The sequence below is a fragment of the Pleuronectes platessa genome, chromosome 4, assembly GCF_947347685.1.
Source record: "Pleuronectes platessa chromosome 4, fPlePla1.1, whole genome shotgun sequence".
In the NCBI taxonomy this organism is placed as follows: domain Eukaryota; kingdom Metazoa; phylum Chordata; class Actinopteri; order Pleuronectiformes; family Pleuronectidae; genus Pleuronectes; species Pleuronectes platessa.
In genome coordinates this window covers 16,651,376-16,672,201 of record NC_070629.1, presented here as the reverse complement: position 1 = coordinate 16,672,201, position 20,826 = coordinate 16,651,376, and the positions used below count along the sequence as shown (strand labels likewise).

The window sequence follows — 20,826 nt, the reverse complement described above, 5'->3', positions numbered from 1 at the left end:
CCAGCTGTCCAGCCCCAGCCTGCCAGACTACCCAGAAGGCCGTTCGAGTCGTGACTGGAAGAATGCTTCATCCACAGGCCTTGCACCTGCTATAAGGGGGATGAGGGTGGGGGGGGCGACAGACTAGAAGAAAGAGAGAGTGAACATTTACAAAAATGTGGTCAAGGTTAGTTTGTTTAATTTCGCTGAATTAGCAGTATAGTAGTGCACATCGAGTCAGTGTCACCTGCCCACATCCCAACATACCTACACACACATACAAACAAAAACATATATATATATATATATGGGTTAGTGTATATATACAGGTAATTATTGTTTTTAATTTGTTTTTCTTTGTGTCCCACAGATGGTCAGCTCAGACATATAAAAACAGGTGAACCCTTTGTGTTCAATGCCAGAGAGGATCTTCACCGCTGGAACCAGAAACGCTACGAAGCTCTCGGAGAGGTAACGCACTGATTCTCCTATCCGTCTTCAGCAACTCCGGCCTCAGCTACAGGGTCTATTCAGATTTTCTGTCCAGAATAGTTTTTTGTAACATGACATTACAAGCTGATGCAGTTGTTGTCGATTAGTTGTCGAGCAGAGAACATGGCATGTAAACCCCCATCACACTCCTGAGACGATGCTTTGTTTAATGGATGTAAGGCTGAGTGGATTTTTGGCATTCACGTTTATTGTGGATGCCCTCGAACAGATCCATTTCATTTCAAGTCTTTTCTCTTTGATTAACCAAGGTTAGGTGAGTTTAGAAGCACGAGAAAAATGAGCTCAGTTCTCCGACATTTTCAAAGTTCATCTTTTTTATCTCATTCGAGTGTCAATTCACAACCAAGGTCAAGCCTCTGTCGCTCTATAGAGAAAATCAAGTGTTTCAAGTTAAAATTTGACTCTTATTACCACCGTCACGGAGGGTATAGTTTCAACCCTGTCTGCTTGAGTTTTATATGGTTGTAATCAAGATAACACAAAATCAACTGGAAAGATTTCCGTGAAACTTGGGGGAAGGAGAACCCATGAAATATTTGTGCGGATCCTTAAGAGGCAGGTGCAGGGATTTTGTCAAGATTGTGAAATCTGGTGTTTTTCTGGATTTTTGTTATTTTCTCAGGGAATAATTAAAACGGGCATATTTAGGGACTGTTTCCTGTAAGTGAGTGTTGTTTGGTGCAGTTTGATTGAATTTGACTGTTGAACAGTGGCTGAGGGGTCAAGGTAGTGAAATTCATGTTTTGAAATGTATACATTTATTTGTTAAAAGATGTTACATTTCGTAAAAATGATTGTAATGGACCCCAGCTCTTTTTCAAACGGATGTGGTACATTGCCACACCCTGTGCACAGTACAATTCGTGTGTTAAAGGGGCTGTGGTGCTCTTGCACATCTTTTCATTTCAAACTGGATGATTTGCCTTGTAACCTTCTTTTAAACTCCTTAAATACCAGTAGCCTCAGACTGGCCCCTGCTGAGGTGTATCTTGTGGTCCAGGCTTCTGTCAGATTAGAATGAGGAAGGCTTACAAGTATTTTAAAAGTCACGGTCCACTGAGGCTGGTGAGCACAATCCTAATCATCTTGCTTGTCAGCTTAGTCGAGGTATGAGTTGAGTTTGAGGTCAATTTTAACACATAGCTACAGTTGAAGTTTCAAATGTGAAATCTGAACAGGACAGTGACACATCCACAGATTCAGACCAAGAGTCTGAATCAGAAGTCTGCACCCGAACCTGAGCAGAGGTTCCAGATTCGCAGCAGCACATGTTCACTGCGTCTTTTGTCACAGAATTATACACCTATTACTCCTTTTTCTTAACATGTATATTAGTCATTTCTTAACTAGAGCTGGGTATCTCCACTGATTTGTCAAATTGATTCGATTCCGATTCACAAGGTCTCAATTTGATTTCAGATTTGATTTCATATTGATTCGGTTCAGGGTATTTTATTGTATTATACCAACTTTGCCTCGATATGAAAGACACTCTCAGAGAACTAAAGCTGTAAACTGAACAAAGGAACCTCTAACTTGGTGCATTATAAAAAATATTAAGGTAGGCCCTTCGTAATAACACATTTTGATGGACAATATTTTGTCCCAGCCATTATTGCAGTAGGTGATATTATTGTCATCATTGTGAAACATTTTCAAACCATTGATATAATGATAATATTTTACAGCATAATCATGCAAGAGCAATAAACGTAATTCTAAATATTCATTCCGACATTTGAATTAGAATAAGAAATCATAAAATACCCTAAATACATAAAACATTAATAAAATAAACCACACACAATAAAAACAATAATCTCCGGGTCTGTCAACAATAACGGCTCTTGAATAAATATTGAACATTTGGCACAGGATGTTTCACCTAGGATTTGTTTGTGTGTGTGTGCGTGCGCGTGCGCATGTGTGTGAATCTTGGAGCAATTTAATAAAACACAAAGTGAACTTCAGTACTGTTCAGGTCCTAATAACTTCTGATGAGTATTGGTGTTTGTTGTTAATGACCAAATGATCGCACTCTGGGGCCTGAGGCTGTCTCTGGAGTTCACTGTATACAAACGAACAACACAGCAGGAGATTTGCAAGTCAGACGTGTTCACAACAACACAGACATCTCCTGGGCGTTCAGGCGAGGGGTGGCGCAGGAGGCAGGAAGTAACGTTTACATTTCGCTGTGGAAATCGCATGTTTTTGTCTCCGGCTCATCAACACGAGCGTCAGCTCTCACATCTCGTTGTCTTTCCAAGTTGACATCTTCGTCTGTCTTCTATTTTTATGGCAACTCCTTTTTTTTATCCTGCGATATTTGCGTTCTTTTTAAAATTTTTCCCCTTTTGCATCTGTTGTGTGTTAGAAACGTCATCAACACGCCCACTAGCTCGCGATGAATCCTCCACAGAATCTCCTGCTGTTTTCTCACATGGGCTCATTAAGACCTTATCTGGAGTTTTCACCACGGGGCTGGCAGGAGAAACTCTGGAGCCACTGAATGCATCGTGAAAGCAGCTCTAGAGACTTTACAGCTGCTGCTGAACGACTGGTGTGACTGGGATTTGACTGAGGACGAACTGATGACCTGTGCTGTTTGGTTTAGTGTAAAGCACATGAACCACATGGGGAGAAAAGTTTGGACTCTGAAAGTTAGTTTTGGATTTTCATTTCGAGGATTCAATGCAACCTCAGGAAGTTTTGTGGCTTCACCATATATACAACTAAACACCGCGATAGAGTTCACCTCTAATTCACTCCCACAGTACCACCGCATGCAATATGCATTAAGATAATGAGACAAATGTTCTTTTGTAATCAGTTTTTTTTTTTTATTTGCAACCCCCGCTATGTTGCTTTTAATTGTTGTGCGCTTTCTTTGAAGTTCAAAGCCAAGTGATAGACCCGTTTGTGGGATTACCTGGGTGGTTTTATTCTTTCTAATGCAGGTATACAGTCGCTCCTTTGAGAACATGCCTTCTGTGAAGCCCCCCCCCCCCCCCCCCCCCTAACTCTTTTATTTTGGCACTATCCACCAACATCTAAGAAGGCTCTGGAAACAAACATTTGCTAGCAGGAAAACAGGGCCCCTGAAAGAACACACAGACATTTAAACCAACTGAACTCAGACATCCGGGGGGGGCCAAACATTTGGAGAAAACAAATAATCATCAAGCGGGATGTATGCAAATTGTATTCATCCTGTGATTAAGAAATTGACAGAAGCATCTTCTTTAGAGAGGACAAAAGGGAAACGGTGTCAATCAGTGTTGATGTGTGCTCATGTAATGAGAGCAGATACTCTGTGTCGCGCTGACGGAGATTAACTCTAGAAGAGAGGAACACTACCTGAATAAGCAGTATTATCTGTCTGTTGTTTTTAGGCCACAGATGATTCAAGAAAACAAATACTGTACCTCTCTCGTGCAGCTTTGCAGGAACAGATGCATTGTTTTTTTTCCTGGTAAGAAAAATGCTCCATTATAAATAGACACAGCCACTGAATTGTAGGCCTTTGGTTGTAAAATGAGGTTATACTGCTTAGTCAGGTTCTGTATGTGCAAGTTTCAGAGTGTGTGTCACAAAGGCGTACCTGCGTGATTATTTTTGCGTCCGTCCTGCAAACAAACACGTATCTATTTGTGTTTGCAATTCTCCCTGTTCTCCCATCCCTCCCATTCGTTTGTGTATCAGGTGAGAAGACGTCACAAGGCTAAAGGTAAAATAAGCTTCTATGCAGACAGGCCTGTTATGGGCCAACGCCGCTCCACCACACACCCCAGTGCCCTCTATCAACCTGGACAGGACTCAGCGGCAGAGCTGTGAGGGATGGCACAAGGACGTGGGTGCATGTGTTTGCCCCTGGCAGTGTGTGAACAGAATGGCATCATCATTGCCCCCTAATGTTCACTCGCATACTGTTCTCGCCCAGCCCTCCCTCCATACCTCTGTCCATCTCGCCCTCCTCCTCCTGTCTTCTTCTCAGTGTCTTTATATCCTCACGGATCTGAATTTTGTGCGGAGGACTCAGTGTGTGTGTGTGTGTGTGTGCGTGCGCGCGTGTGTGTGTCTCTCGGTTCATGTGTGAGGGGGCTGGGGGGTGGCGGCTGTATTGTCAGACACATCACAGCACCAGATGTCCAATTTGCACTTCAGCTTCGTCTGAATGGAGGGACAGATACAAAGAGGGAGAACGAGGATGTTGGTGTGATGGCCTCCAAAGCAAAAGAAAGAGACGGGAACAAAATTTGGGTTGAGCACAAGAGCAGTGAATCATTTTTCACTCATCATCTTGATCCATGAAAATAATTCAAAAATGTTCTCCTATATTTATGTCACGATGTAGAGGGTTGCAGATGTTATTTGCAAGATGCTCCCTCATTGGCCATATTTATGTCCATATAAGGGGCCTGTAGTTCGATACATGAAAGAAACATTAGTCCTACACTTATACCACAGCACAAAGTATGGGAAAGTTACCGAGAAAGTGTGTTTAATGTTGCATATGTTGCACTTTGCATAAACCTGGTAACTGCTAGAGCTCTTGTCTTTGATTCAATCGATTTTTTTAATAATTCAGGGCACTCACGTCAAACTAACTACTATTCAGTTTAGTGTTGTACAAAATAATTGTTTTAATGTAGAACATCTGTTATTGAAGATGTGCAGATTAAAAGAAGAAAGAGCAAACTATATTGGCACTTAGAAGAGTGCATTCCTCAACTAAGGTCTACAATCCTTATGATGTCTGATTCAAGACCCATGAGAAATTAACAAATTAAATGATATGATAATAATAATAATAAATAAAAGTTAAAGAAAGTGATAAAAACAAATCCTGAAACATCCCCTTTAACTGGAACCTCCTAAAAATGATATGGGTAATTTCCTGGTCCATTTCTTCACCAAGTTTTGTGCAAACTGGATCTGTAATTTCATATCCAGCTTAAAAATAAACAAGCAGACAAACCAACAGACAGACATGGGTGAGAACATCTTTGACTGATTGGCCCAGTGTAAACATATAGGACCCGAACCATATGCTCCGCTATGAGCATCATCGAAAGGTCCACAGGGAGCATCGAATTATTGTTGGAATACAGTTGTTCAAGGGAAAGCTAGGTTACGGGGGTGGTATTGATATTATCTTCTTTTATCCAAAGTCAACCGCTTCCTTATTCCTTCATGGGGATCCTGTATAGTTTGGGGGAATAGTAACAGAACAAGAAAGGTCATATGTGGTTATAGGAGAAATAGGAAGTCTGCAACCAAAATACAATTTCTTTATTTTTATAGATTTTAAACACTCTTTCAGACGATCTTTTTTATTCCCATCAACCCCAGTGTGTAAATGTTTGGATGGTCGAATGTACCGAATGTTTTCTCTTCCATGTTTTTTTATACGGGTTTGTCTTGTGCAAACTAAAACAGTACACAAACCAAGACTGAAAAAACGGAGGACTCTCTGGTGACATTTTCTGTCCTTGGCTCCCACTGTCATCGTAATGGCTGTATTACAGCTGTATTACAGCTGTATTACAGTGTATCTGTGCGGTGTAGCTCGGTGCAGCAGGGTCACCCCAGCCCGTGTAGGTATCAGTTGTAGTCTAATTCCTGTGATTCAGTGATGAAGCTCTCTGATAGAACACAAGCATAGGGTCTGGCCCAGATGGAGCTCTATTAAGCTGTTAATAAATGAGGATTCTTCTCTGCTCTGCCTGCATCTGTGGAATGGAAGGCACTCGCAAATTTTTACACACAGACACACACGCGCACACACACGCACACACACACACACACACACACACACACACACACACACACACACACACACACACACACACACACACACACAGTCAGAATATTATAATGAAGTTAAACTAGCCAGATGGCTGAATTAGAAAGCCGTCTCTCTCTCTCTCTCTCTCTCTCTCTCTCTCTCTCTCTCTCTCTCTCTCTCTCTCTTTCTCTCTCTCTCTCTTCATCTCTCTCTTTCTCTGCTGTCCGTCTCTTACACCCTGTGCTATCTCTGTCTTTTTTCTTTTTCTGTCTCCCTCTGTTTCCACGTTACGATGTTGGGTAGCAGCGACCAGCTGGCCAAGGTTTAAGGCCCTGCTGAAGTGCCCTTGAGCAAAATTCTGATGTGACAGTGATGAAAAATATTTTTGGAGAAACAATATATGCAGGGAAAGGGGTGAGATATAATCGTCGTTTTGATCATACACATCGCAAACAAGACGTGTGTACATTTTTTGAGAACCTAAGCAGATTATTCGAGTGAAGTGTGAACACGACTTGATCTCTCCTCCGCCCTGTTGATATCAGTTTAAACGAAAAAGAAGTGTAGCTGTAGTTTCTTTGGAAATGTTACATCAAGACATTCCGCAGCCTCATAGTCACTGTTTTTAACAACGTTGTTTACCAACAGTCTCAAAAAGCGGAATTGTGTCGTATGTTCAGCCCCTTAGATAAGCAACATTAACCTACAAGGGATGGAAGGATGGATTATTTTGGTTGACAAAGTGCTATGAATAAAAAGTCATGACACAGTCATGAAATGTTGCGTCAGCTCCACACTGGGAGCCGTAGAGACAGGCCCTCGTACTGTACATAAAGCACCAGGAGGCCCCATACCAGCCGTGGCCCATTTTGTTGGAAAGCTAATGGGATGTCTCTAAAGACAGACTATAAATGACAGCTGTCTGCCCTGATTCACTGACTGCCATCACGTCTCCATTCCCAAAACACTTAAACACCGCTGCTGTTGCTTCTGCTTAGAGCAGGGAGGAGGAAACAGACACAGTCAGACAAAAATGGTTGCAGGGTGTAAGTGAGGTGGATTAGAGTTGATGAAAGAGAAGGGAATTGGACAGGGATGGGAGGGGGGGTGCAGGGCGGTGTATTAGAGAGAAGACAGGAGGGCTGGTAGTTACAGCACTGGCATCTGTCACTACCGCCGGCACCCACTGTGGCATACAGTACTTTACTTTGAATTAGCCCTCTGCCGGCTTCTCAGTTAACACCTGAGGAGGTCATTACGACGCCATTAGGATGAGTAGTGCAGGGAGGGCAGAGGAGTGAGCGAGAGAGAGGGATATCTACGCTAAGTGTAAACAGTCCGTCTGTCAGTCGGAGAACTTTCTCTTCCCTGGAGAGCCTTCTCTCCTGCGACGGAAGAATGACAGAGACCTCATGGGAACCGCACCAGTCTCTCTCCCTGTCTTTGTCTCCCGTGTGGACTGACAGATCACACACTCACAACAATGGGCCCTATTTTAATGCCACTCTTTGTTGCTACAAGGGTCCGACCTAAAATAAACAACCTTTCTATTGCCTCGTGCTGTCTCTCATTTCTTCAGCCTGCCTCCGAGTTCTCTGCGCTGTTGTTTGCCGCTGTTGTTGTGCTGCATTGTTCAGGGGGATTTTCTTCTTTTTTTTCCCCTCTTCCTTTTTCCTCCTCTCCTCTATTCTCTGGAGGAGGAATGCTTTCCGTGGTGCAGTCAGTGATACGGCATGGAGCAGCTCTTTCAGTTTCATTATATAAACAGCTTGATGCCTCTTCTTCTCTTCTCTGGTTTCTCTGGCTAAGTGGCTTTTGGAGAGGGCTCTGGACTAGTGAGACAAGAGATGTGCGTGTCTGTACACGGGTTTCTCATATGTGTGTATGCCTCATGCACTGCTGACTTGAGTATATTTGTGCACATGACTTGAAACTGGGTGCCGGATAAACCAGTGTTGGTTCATTGGCCCCAATGTGTGACTGAAATCGTATTATTTGAACTCGTATCCTCAGAAGGCCTGAAAACAGCTCTGTACTAATGACTTCTGATGCTGTTTCATTTGTTCCTTTTATTGGTTGATGGGGGCACTCTCAGTTAAATGCCACCTTGACACATGCACAGACTTGATTTTCCACTTGTTCAATAGTCATCGCGATTCATGAGATGTATATTTCACTGTGATTGATGTGAAATTGCTCCTAGAGAGACTTAAATGTATATCTATAAAACTTACCGCGACTCTGATAAACATCTGGTCATGTTTCATGGTCATCTCGAAGACGGTGGTTTCAGATCATTGCTCTCGTCCTCCCCTGTAATGACTTCACCGCTGCCCTTGATGATCTCCCCCTTTACCCTCCCTGCCTCCCTCTTATCGCTCCCTAATCCCTTTCCTTCTTTTCTTAACATGTTTACCTAAGTCTCTGTTTCCTTTCTCCTGTTTCTCATCTCCTCATCTTTCCCTCCTCTCAATCTATCCTCCTCTTCCTGTCCAGGTTCTCTTCCTCCCTCCCTCCCTTGTGTGTAAGGGTGTGTGTTTGTGTGTGTGCGGGAGGAATCCTATCCTTATCGCCTCAGGTGTGGTTTGCCAAACCAGGCGTGACTGTTGTAATCAGTGGGAGAACACAGATACACACACATTAACTGACACATGTGCAGTGTGTGCACACAAGAGGTGGGAGGTCTTTCTCTCTCAGTAGTGTGGAGTTTAAAAGTATTGACTTGCAGCCACGACGGTCCCTGGCTTGGTGTGCGAGTGAAGGTGCTGATGAAGAGATTGTTGTGGGGATGACCAGAGGTTTTCCTGGAGTTGGCGCCGCAGCCCACCCACTTATCAAAGCCACGGACCGTCCGTTGCCCCTCGTCTCCTCAGCTGTTCACCGCAGTGGGATCTGGCATGACACTCTGGCTCCTGGGGGATTACTTCTCCACCTCTCCCATCGTTCCTCTCTCTTTTCCACCCACTGAGCCCTCCTCTAAGTCCCTTCCTTCCTCCCTGATCCCACTCGTCTTGCTTCATCACCACAATGCTTCCTCTGCACAAACAAACCACAGACACACAGATGACCTCAGATGCAGAAGCCGTTCTTTCAGACTCTCCCACGATCGCTCTCATGGTCATGGAGAAGACTTTGTTTGAGAGTTCATCATCATCAAGTCGTCCTGCTCATTGTTTTCATGTGTCGTTCTCGGCTGGTGTTTGGAGATGAAACTGTGGCGCCCACTTTTCATTAGATTCTACATTTTAGATTACATTTTCATAAATTTAAATACACTAGTGTTTCCGCCACTGCTAAATTATTGCTGCTGCTGCTACAGCGTCACAGCAGACACACATTACAGACCTGGTATCCTTTCAATCATGTTGTCCTCACTCCTCATTCTCCCTCTGACCTGCGCTCACTTTACACGTGAACAATAAACACAGACACTGATCAGAAGTTATTAGTACACGTGCAGTACTTGAAGTTTACTTTGTGAGTTTATGAGACGACCTTTTGCAGGCCACGTACAACACGAGATGAGACGTGCACTGTCAGGACATCAGGGTTAAAGTGACCGGAACGATCCGGATTCATGATCCAACAGAGTCGATTAATTATTAAATAGGTGTGAGGGTTTTTGTTGGTGTGAAGAGCGACTGAGACGGGCCGACACACACACACACACACACACACACACACACACACACACACTTGTAGGCTTATTGACACAGTGCAGTGTTTTAACTTCTTTGTTGCAGAAGAAGCAACGGCCCGTTTATCCAGGAACATTAATATACAAATTCAGCAGCCAGTGGGGCCACACGATTACAGTAAGGGCTATAATCAGGTATCACCACACAACCCTTAGTGCATTGATTTGAAATAGTCAAAAATAATTACTACAAATCTGTATTATTATTATTATTATTATTATTATTATTATTATTATTAACATTTGTGGGCACTGTACAGTATTGGATATGTTCATGATACACCCTGCTTTCAACCTTCCAAGTTATGTTATTTTCTTTTTCTTTTCAAATAACTTTAGATTCACTTGATCACCAAATGAATCTGCCTAACCATCACAGTTAAACAGGTGTGATAGGTCGACAATTACAGTTTTACTTAACACATTGAATCACTCTCAGACTTGAACCCATGGGGTGCCATTGTTGTCAGCAACAACAATGGCACCACATGGGATAATATTGTCTGGAGACTTGGCAAAGACTAATATTTAATTGCACAGCAAAGGGCAAGGGTACAATAGGATTAGCAAATCATTTTTATTAAGTCAAAATACATTAGAGAAAGTGGTACATAAATCAAAAATGACGGAAATGTCCTAATCCTTCCTGTGAGTCTCAGTTTTGCTGCAAAAGGTGCAGGCGAGTCCCTCAGAGCTGGCGAAAGCTTTGGAAAACCAAACTGGAGTGACTGTTTCATCTCACACAATAAGATGCACTAGAAAATGCACACAGAAGTGGAATGCATGGTTGTCGTCCACACAGGAAGCCACAGCTGAAGCAAAGGCACAAGAGAGCCGGTTAAGCCTTCGCTAAAGCCACGCTGTCAAAGGCGAAGACTTTTGGGAATCCACACTCTGATCTGATGAGACCAAAGTTAATCTTCACGGATCTGATGGTGTCCAAAATGTATGTTGTCGCAAGGAGGAGGAGGAGGAGGAGGGGGGGGGGGGGGGTACAGTGGGAGGTGCATGGTCACAGTGGACTAGGGAGTTAGCAACGTTTGAATGGATGAGTGTGGAAGATGTGGGAGAATTGTGCTTCATTGTTGCCATCGTGAATTAATAGATTCATTTGAAAGGGAAGATGTTAGCCTCTCTCCGAAGCCTGGGATTTTCAACATGACAATGACCCCAACAGGATAGATGGGCAGTATGCTTCTAACTTGGAGGATCGATGCTTGGAAGGGTCCGTGCAGTAAATGTATCCATCTATCTATCATACACTGATCATTGAGGAAGAAGTAGTTCTTAATGTGCAGAGAGGTGGACTCATTTGTATTGTGTACTAAATGTGTTGCAGATAAGGACATTGATAACATTTTAGTGCTTCTATTTGAAATTGATTTAGATGCTTTTATCTTTTTATATACTTTTCTGTATGTCTCTCTCACCCCTGTTCCTCTCCTCTTTGTGTGTCTTCATATTATTTGCCAAACCCACTCCTCACACTACTCCTATTGTCCACTGCCGAAGATGCGGGCGCTCAGGGTTGGTTCCTGCCGGCATTTCATTAACGCGCAAATAACACATTGATAATTAGGTGACAAAGGGGCTTTTCTTATTGCACTGATCAGCTGCTGAGGCGTCGTCCTCGGAGGCCCACACAGAAGGAGGTTGGCTGTTTGTGTGTTTCTGTCTTATATGTCTCTGCCCTGACTCTATCACATTGATTCTAAAAACAAAAAACTTGATTTCCATCTATTGAAATACTTCCATGGTCCCCTTTTCAACTCTTAGTTTTTGAATCTTGTTTGCTGAGAGGAAAAGGTCATCTGGCTGCCGTTTACATGAAGAACTAAAAGAGATGCTCACATAGCCGTATACGTACACTCTGGGATATTAGATTGTTAATCATGATCTGCAGTATCCCTTTATCGGTGGAAATGAATTTTCACGTGGAAACTCACATTCTTTCCAGTTTTGCGCTCTTGTCTCGTTCCCCATTAGTCTCTCTCCTTCTTCTATATCAGATGTTTCCCGAGCCACCTGAGGCACTGAACAAATAACGTAGTGCAAATGAAATTTCCTGTGAGGCTTATTGATGTTATTAAACACAAGCATTCTGAGTCCCAATATAATTTTTTGTCTTCATCAGACTGGCTGACATTTTAGGGAATTAGCTATTTGAGGCTGGGTGGGTTCAGGATTGTTCCCCTCCTCTACCCCCCCCCCCCCCCCCCCCCCGCCCCCCCACCTCCTCTTCCCCACCCCCTCTTCTTCCCAGGGTCAAATGGTAGAATCGATCATCTCATTTGCTCCGCCTGCTGGCCTTTGATTGGCTTTCCTAATGATATTACTGTCTTATATCTGGTGTGTAATATTTGTCTTGCATGTTCTTCTTTAAGCAGTAAATAAAGTTAGTATTTGGTTTATTTCAGGTATAAAAGACCACAGCATTATTCTGAGAGATTCATAATTGACTTTCAACCAAAAGTCTGTCACTTTGACTGACCTGAGGAGTCAAGTTGCATTTGGCCTTTGGTGGTCCTTCATTTTCTGTGTGAAATGTCATTTAGGTGGGCAGTGGTCTTCCACCTTTAAGTTTTTTTAAGCAAAAATATTCTCTAATTGAAATCATTCACCACAAAGAAAGAAAGACATTTTGAAATAGAGTTTGAAATCCTCACAGATGACCTGAGTAGAATTTGGTGGTGAAAGATCAAAGTCACTATGACCTCACGAAACTCGTTTTTGTGAAGATTTTATCTTAGGAACGCCTCTCGCGAAACCTTTCCCAAAAAGTGTTCACAGATTACCGGAATAGATTTGGTCAAAAGTCAAGGTCGTGATGGCCTCACAAAACATGATGCTGGCCTTTGTCACTTGAACTCAAAGATGAATTCATTCGATTTCAGTGGTCTAAAGTCATGGTGACCTCATATGCACTGGTTGGGGGGAGATACACAACAGGAGGGCAGTTATTCCAATTGTATTTTTGTGAAGGTGTTTGTAATGAGCCATCTCTATTACGTTAAGTGGGTAGATTTCTTTTTACCCGCTTATTTAATGTCAATGGAGTTTCACACGTTTGCACACGTTGAGATCTGCTCATCCTCCCACTCTGTGGTGTGAGACGTGACAGTTCCTGTTTGATCCTTGTTTGTTTTTGGGGTCATCAAGTTGGTCGGTCTCTGACTAGAGAGCGTGACTGGGGCTCGGACACGCTCTGTAGCCGTGGCGCCACCGCTGGCCTTTCGTTTCCTGATTTGGTGAATCCGATGCTTCAAAAGCCACACGAGGTGAGACTTCACAGCAGAGCACGACAACATGTTGCTCAGGTCCCCCCCCGCGGTCCATCCGACCGACATTGTATTGTCGCGACATGTACAGGACACAAACTCTGTCATTGTACGTGTTTGGGAAACATTATTACAACAACAATGGCTCTGGCGCAGCTCGCCGCCGGTGGCCATGTGTACTATCATCTGTTATCACTCTTTAACTCCTCTGGCTTTCTCTCGTAACTGATCACAAATCTAAATCTGTTTCACAAAGTGCTTCTCTCTGTTCGGAGCTGAGAAGGACGCGGGGAGGAGAAAAGAAGGAGAGAAAAAAAATAAGGAAAATGGAAAAGAGAGTTGTTAATGTCACTGAACCATGAAAGGCTTGGCCCGGGGTTGGAATGACTCAGTATACAAGGTTCTTTAGTGCTGTGGCTGCGGGGATAAACATAACTTACATCAGCCCTTCGCTTGTACAGGAGATTTCTTCTCCTGGCACTTACAACCTCAATGCTCGCACTGCACTGTGATACACAAACACAGACACACACACACACACACACACACACACACACACACACACAAAGAAAGACACACATGCAGACACAAACGGCACAATCTGGACCCTTTCAAGTAGCTCATGTACACATGCATACACACAGACCAGAGGGCAAACAAGGGTTTTGGATAGTATTTTTTTATTCTGTTTGTAAGCATGACAGTTGTTGCTATTACTTGTTAACACAAACACACACAGACACACACACACACACACACACACACACACACACACACACACACACACACACACACACACACACACACACGCTTTTGTTGGATGGATTTGTATCAGCATCAATATAAAAAACATTAATTGTATTATCAGTGTAATGTCTGACAATGTGTGTGTGTTCTCTGTCTTTTTTTCTCTCTCTCTCTAGATAATCACCCAGTATGTTTACGAGCTGTTGGAGAAGAAGTGCAACATGACTAAAAGATTCCTGCCAGTAAGTACCCGGAGTTTGAAAAGAGGCATTTTCCTCTTTCATTTGCGCCCTTGAAGATTAAAGGGAGTATTAAATATGAGAACTGACGTAAATGCTTCGGCTTCAGAGTGTGATTATATTGAGTTCCCCTGTTTAAAAAAAAAAAATAATAAAGAAAAGGGGTTTGCTAGGAGTCAGCTCTTCTCATTTCCCGATCAGTCTTTGTCTTTTCCTTTCTATCTCCCTCTCTCTTTTTTTACCCCCCCCCCCCCTCCTATGCTCACATCTTTTGTGCAAAAGTGTCTCCTCAACAAATTAACTGTATTGTGACGTGTCATTTCAAAGGCGCAGAGGCACAGCATGCCGATGCTTAATCTGTTTTGCATTCATTTGCACGGAAGGGGACTTTCTCAGCCATCACGGAGTTATTCTTCGCCCGGCTCATCCAGGCTCAGAGCACACACTTGATCCCTTTTATTTGTTGCTGGAAGCATTTTGGTCTCTTTTTTTTCCTCCCTTCCTTTCCTTCCGTCCCTGCTCCGTTTTTTTCCTGTTCATAAAAGTTGCGATCATTTTTCAGGCTGCGTTTACAGGGATGTTAGGCGGCGCTGGTGTTTAGAAGCGCAGCAGAGTTAGCTCCTGCGCTAACAGTGTCCATAAATCACTTAGCCAGCGACTCAGCGGCTTTCATTAGCCCCCATACACTTTTACTGGTTTATCTGCCTGCCCTATTTATCTCATTATTCCTCTGGAAAATTGCTCAGTTCTGCCTTTCTGCTGCCCACCCGCCTGCAAGTATATGGCATTTGTGTGTGTGTGTGTATTTGTGTGTGCGGTGGGTCCGTCCACCTGCATGGCATTGAACTTGTGACCACAGATTTTAAGAAGATTAACCGCAGCCAAGTATAGGGAGAGAGAATGAGGGAGCACAAGAGAATAAAGGCTAAGATTTTCTCCCCCACTCGGCTGTCTTTGTCTGCTTGGATTAAGTTTGTGCAGCTGCCACCCGTGGCTTTTATGGACAGTGTTTGTGTCCTTAGAGATTCTTCCAGGCATACTTGGTGGGGATGCAAAGACTCATGGGAGTTGGACGGAGAGCATGCACCCACACAGAAATACTAAAGCTCTCCCTCATTCTGTGTATCTTGGTTCCTCAGCTCTAATCACACGAAGGCTGTTTTCGGATCATGATTATTGATGATTCGAATTGATACCTATAGGTGTTGTAAATGACAAATGCCTCGGTAGACGGGACTGTTTCTCTGAAGGTCAGGGGAAAAATCATTGTTTTATTTTCTGATAATTCTTTGTATCAACAGAAATCAAAGCTCTAATTTTAAAGTCAGAATTACATTAGATTTATTATGATTGATGTAAATGTCAGTATCACATGGTAACTAAAGTTTCCCTGAACATCTAGTTGGATGCCACAGACGAGGAGCCCACCAGTTTTATCTACCTGAGCCCAGATGCCTTGTCCAACCCGTCCAAGCTGCTGGTGTTGATTCAGGGCAGCGGCGTGGTGCGGGCCGGTCAGTGGGCCCGTAGACTCATCATCAACCAGGACCTGGACTCGGGGACACAGATTCCCTTCATCACCAGAGCCATAGAGGTAGGAGGCACAACAAAAGGAGTTCAAGCTACTCTGTCGAATGTTGAACTCGTTTTCTGATGTTTGATTCCAGATGTCCCTTTTTTTTCTTCTGTCTGAGTTCACTGAGGACACTGAACCTTTTTCCTGTACTTTTCATTCCTTAGCCAAGAGTTTAAACTGTGACACATCACTGGTATGTGAGGTTGTGTGTTTCTCTGAGTGGAAAGAGTAACCACATAGTGTGACCACCACCACCACAGTGGGAGTGGTGGTTGGTCTGTTGGGATGTTGGTGTGACAAGTGTAATGCACATTGTTTATTCAAAGGGCAGCCCTGAATGTCTGAGGCTTTGGAAGCACTTGGGGCTCAATCAGATACAGCTGTGGTATTTTGTGAATCTTGGAGTTTTTAGTGGGATTGTGGGTAATTTGTTGTTTCCCTGTGCTTTCATAACCGATTTTCTTACTCATCAGCTCAAGTCAGTTGAACTTCAGTTTACAATTTAGTCAAGCGTGGACTGTAAAGGAAACTTTCCCTGTGTCAGCTGACAAATGATGTGATGCTGAACAACTTCAGCGCTCTGTGGTGATGAAATATTTGGAGCCCTATTTGTGACAGTACAGTGGCTGGAAAAACCCCACCTCCCCCATAAAAGCACACTTCTACCGTTAATTAGACCTGGGTCAAATTTCCCCCACTCGTAGACACACCTGAAGGCCTCAACTGTCCTGTCAATGAAGGTGAAATGCCCCACATATATATTTAAAGAATAGAAAAAAAACTATTTTTTCCAGCAAGTTTCATGGAAGTCCGTTCTGTCATTTTTTCATAAAATAAACTAACATACAAATAGACTGGGGTGAAAAACAACCTCAGAGATTCATCCACATGGGTTCAATAGGGTATCACTTTACATGCAAGGGTGCTGTGCTCAATCTAGAAAAGTCTTGTTTCGTCTTGTTTATGACATGAAGCATATTCCTCAACATTAATTGAAGGAGAAAACATCCCTGCACACGTATCTATGATGCATGATCCCCACGTAGTCCCGTGTATTCATTGGTGGCTGAGTTTAGAAAGAGAAGGAGATAATGTAATATAAAATATAAATTTGTTTTTCTTTCCCGCCGCTCTGCTCACACACGTGTATACACATGTGCGTCGGCAAGCGAGAAAGGTGTCTCTGACTGTCTCCTTCTCTTCATCCCCATCTCTCCCCTCATTTGTCAACGCGGCCACGACTACCTGTGTAATTTCATCAGCCTGCTGTTCAAATTGACTTAGGGGAGATCCCGCTCTCCCTCTCCCCCTCGTTCCCTCTTTTCGTCAATCAGAATGCCATAAAGACTTTCACTGCCGCGTAAACCCCTCGCCGGCCGCGTACAGCAGTTTGGATCGTGTGTGTGCGTGGGCTTGTGCGTTTGCTGTCGGATGATTCGGGTTCTCTCCTCACCCTTCCACCGTGACCCTTGCTGGCATTACAGTTGTGTTGCCAAGAGCCAAAGTGACAGCTTAGATATAGAGAACATGGTGTGTGTAGAGGAAGTGCTGCTCATTCATCATCGTAAACAAGAAACCGTGTTCTTACACACTGACAAATCATCATCCAGGCATTTACCGCACCCAGGCCTCGTACCCTGTGTTCACCGGAAAAGACGAGCGCAGGCGTTCGCAGTTGATTCATCCTGTCTCCGGCTATTACGGGCATGTTTGTGGTTTGTTATGTCATAGCATGTAATTGGTGTGGATGTCTGGTGTGCGTGTGAGTTACAGCTCCTCTAACATCTGCAGAGAGGTGTTGAGCTTTGGCTTGTGTTTGTACCAGACGGTTTTAGGGATTAGTTTCCCTTCAAGCGGAGAGGGAGGAACTAATCAGTGATGTCGTGAGGATGATGCTGCACAAGCATCAACAGTAGCCATTACAGTTCTTCAATGTGCTGTTATAAAATGGAAAATGCTCAAGAGGTACAACACATGACTTAAAATGGCAAATTAAGAAAAAAAAAGTGCTTGCGACTGACTTCTGAGAGATATGTATGTAAAGAAAAAGCTGAGGTTGTGTGTAGGACATGGTCTGCTCCACAGTTCCATCTTGTGACACTGACATAATCATATCTTATTCGCTTTGTCATGTTTGATCTGCTCTGGTGGAACGCTGTGAGCTGGGCTCCTACAGGTCAACATCACAGAGCTGACAAAACACAGTGTACCAAACATGGATGTGGTTTTGTTACGACAAATCAAGTGTTAATCAAGTGTGCGTCACATTGATTATTTGTGACGCACACTATAAGTAGGCTGACATAAAATACAGCAACATCCATAATCTGCAAGGGCAGTTTTTTTGGCTATGTTTAGAATTTGACATGTAATAGCTGCATGTTTCTGGTAGTTTTTTACATTGATGCAACATTTCACTCTTTATTCATTAAAACCCCGGACATTTCATTTGGTTATCCCCAATATTTAGAAACTACTAACTACTCTCTCTGAAAGAAAAGTTCTATGTCACTATTTAAAGATACTGCTTTCTGTCTATGAAACAGCCCAAAGAGGAACATATGCTCAGAGGTGTTTCCGTAGGGATTCATTCATTTAAATGTATTTCAGTGTTTATAATGAGAGCCTGACTCCTCTGTCAAGTGGCTTGCTGACTCCCAGCCTGTTATAAATGTTTCTCCTCATATAGGAGGAGATGTGCAGCAGAATTGGTGACAGCTGGATGAGGTCTGAAACTTGGTGACATGTCCTTGTCTGTACCTTGAGAGAGGAAGCAAGCAGAGACACCTTTGTAGTTGTTGTGGTTGTCTTTACCATAAGGCAGTTACATTTAATGGAAGTAGTGTAAAAATCACTAAACAGGAAACTAGGTGGCAGCCCTGTCTCTGTCTCTTTCCACCTACACATATAAGCCCCAGTTGAATAAAATGCAAACTTTACAAAGACTTGTCCAAAGCAATTAATGACTAGCTGAGGAGGAGTTTGAACCTAAAGAAATGACCTTGCTGTTATACAGTGCCTTGCATAAGTATTCACCCCCTTTGGACTTTTCTACATTTTGTCATGGTATAACCACAGATTAAAATTTATTTCATCGTGAGTTTATGTAATGGACCAACACAAAATAGTGCATCATTTGGAAGTGGGGGGAAATATTACATGGATTTTACAATTATTTACAAATAAAAATCTGAAAAGTGTTGTGTGCATATGTATTCACCCCCTTTACTGTGAAACCCCTAACAAAGATCTGGTGCGACCAATTGCATTCACAAGTCACATTTGCAAGTCAAATAATTAGTAAATAGGGTCCACCTGTCTGCAATTTAATCTCAGTATAAATACACCTGTTCTGTGACGGACTCAGAGTTTGTTGGAGATCATTACTGAACAAACAGCATCATGAAGACCAAGGAGATCACCAAACAGGTCAGGGATAAAGTTGTGGAGAAATATGAAGCAGTGTTAGGTTATAAAAAAATATCCAGAGCTTAGAACATCTCTCTGAGCACCATAAAATCCATCATAAGAAAATGGAAAGAATATGGCACAACCGCAAACCTACCAAGAGGAGGCCGTCCACCCAAACTGAAGAGTCGGACAAGGAGAAAATTAATCAGAGAAGCAACCAGGAGGCCCATGGTTACTCTGGAGGAGTTGCAGAGATCCACAGCTGAGGTGGGAGAATCTGTCCACAGGACAACTATTAGTCGTCTACTCCACAAATCTGGCCATAATGGAAGAGTGGCAAGAAGAAAGCCATTGTTGAAAGGGATCCATAAAAAATCCCGTTTGGAGTTTGCCAGAAGCCATGTGGGAGACACAGCAAACATGTGGAAGAAGGTGCTCTGGTCAGATGAGACCAAAATTGAACTTTTTGGTCTCAATGCAAAACGCTATGTGTGACGAAAACCCAACACTGCCCATCACCCTGAGCACACCATCCCAACAGTGATACATGGTGGTGGTAGCATCATGCTGTGGGGATGCTTCTCTTCAGCAGGTACAGGGAAACTGGTCAGAAAAGAGGGAAAGATGGATGCAGCCAAATACAGGGAAATCCTTGAAGAAATCTGATGCAGTCTGCAAAAGACTTGAGACTGGGGCGGAGGTTCATCTTCCAGCAGGACAATGACCCTAAACATACAGCCAGAGCTACAAAGGAATGGTTTGGATTAAAGAATGTTAATGTCTTAAAATGGCCCAGTCAAAGCCCAGACCTCAATCCAATAGAGAATCTATGGGAAGACTTGAAGATTGCGGTTCACAGACGGTCTCCATCCAATCTGACTGAGCTTCATATTTTTTGCCAAGAAGAATGGACAAACCTTTCCATCTCTAGATGTGCAAAGCTGGTAGAGACATACCCCAAAAGACTTGCAGCTGTAATTGCAGCGAAAGGGGGTTCTACCAAGTATTGACACAGGGGGGTGAATACTTATGCACCCAACAGATTTCAACTTTTTTGTTCTCATTATTGTTTGTCACAATAAAATGTATTTTGCACTTCCAAAGTACTATGCATGTTTTGTTGATCAAACGGGAAAAAGTTTATTTAGGTCTATTTGAATTCCAGTTAGTAACAGTATATAATGGGAAAAATTCCAAGGGGGATGAATACTTATGCTAGGCACTGTATACTGCTCTTCAGGCATACTGCAATGTGAGACTACAAGTGGAAAAGTCCATCAACCAAACTGTCGGTGAAATGATCTTTAAAGGTTTATCCTGAGAACTCCTTTGTAAACGGGCCATTGCAACGGCCTGATTCTATGTAGCTATATAAAAGCAACATTTTTGATTTACAAATTGATTTAAGTGCAGTCCTGGGTAAAGTGTTTTATTATGTTTAGGTTTGACTCCAAGAATCCTTTTTCCCCCCCGAGTGCAGCTCATGTGAAGTTACTCACAGGAACTTGTTTGGAAATTCAAAGCCTGAGGGGAAGGGTCAACTGGAGTGCATTCGGGGAAATATGGTGGGAGCTTGTGGCTTTGCAAAACAAACACAC

The 20,826-nt window shown here is 43.1% G+C and overlaps 1 protein-coding gene across 1 annotated transcript in view; it reads left to right on the top strand.

Annotated features, from left to right (window-relative positions):
- Nucleotides 1-20,826, top strand: part of fam172a (family with sequence similarity 172 member A) — a 156,181-nt gene that overhangs the window by 5,818 nt on the left and 129,537 nt on the right. The window contains exons 4-6 of the mRNA XM_053420348.1: nt 350-450; nt 14,179-14,244; nt 15,644-15,835. Coding sequence (XP_053276323.1) covers nt 350-450; nt 14,179-14,244; nt 15,644-15,835 — 359 coding nt within the window. The remainder of the gene's footprint in view (nt 1-349; nt 451-14,178; nt 14,245-15,643; nt 15,836-20,826) is intronic.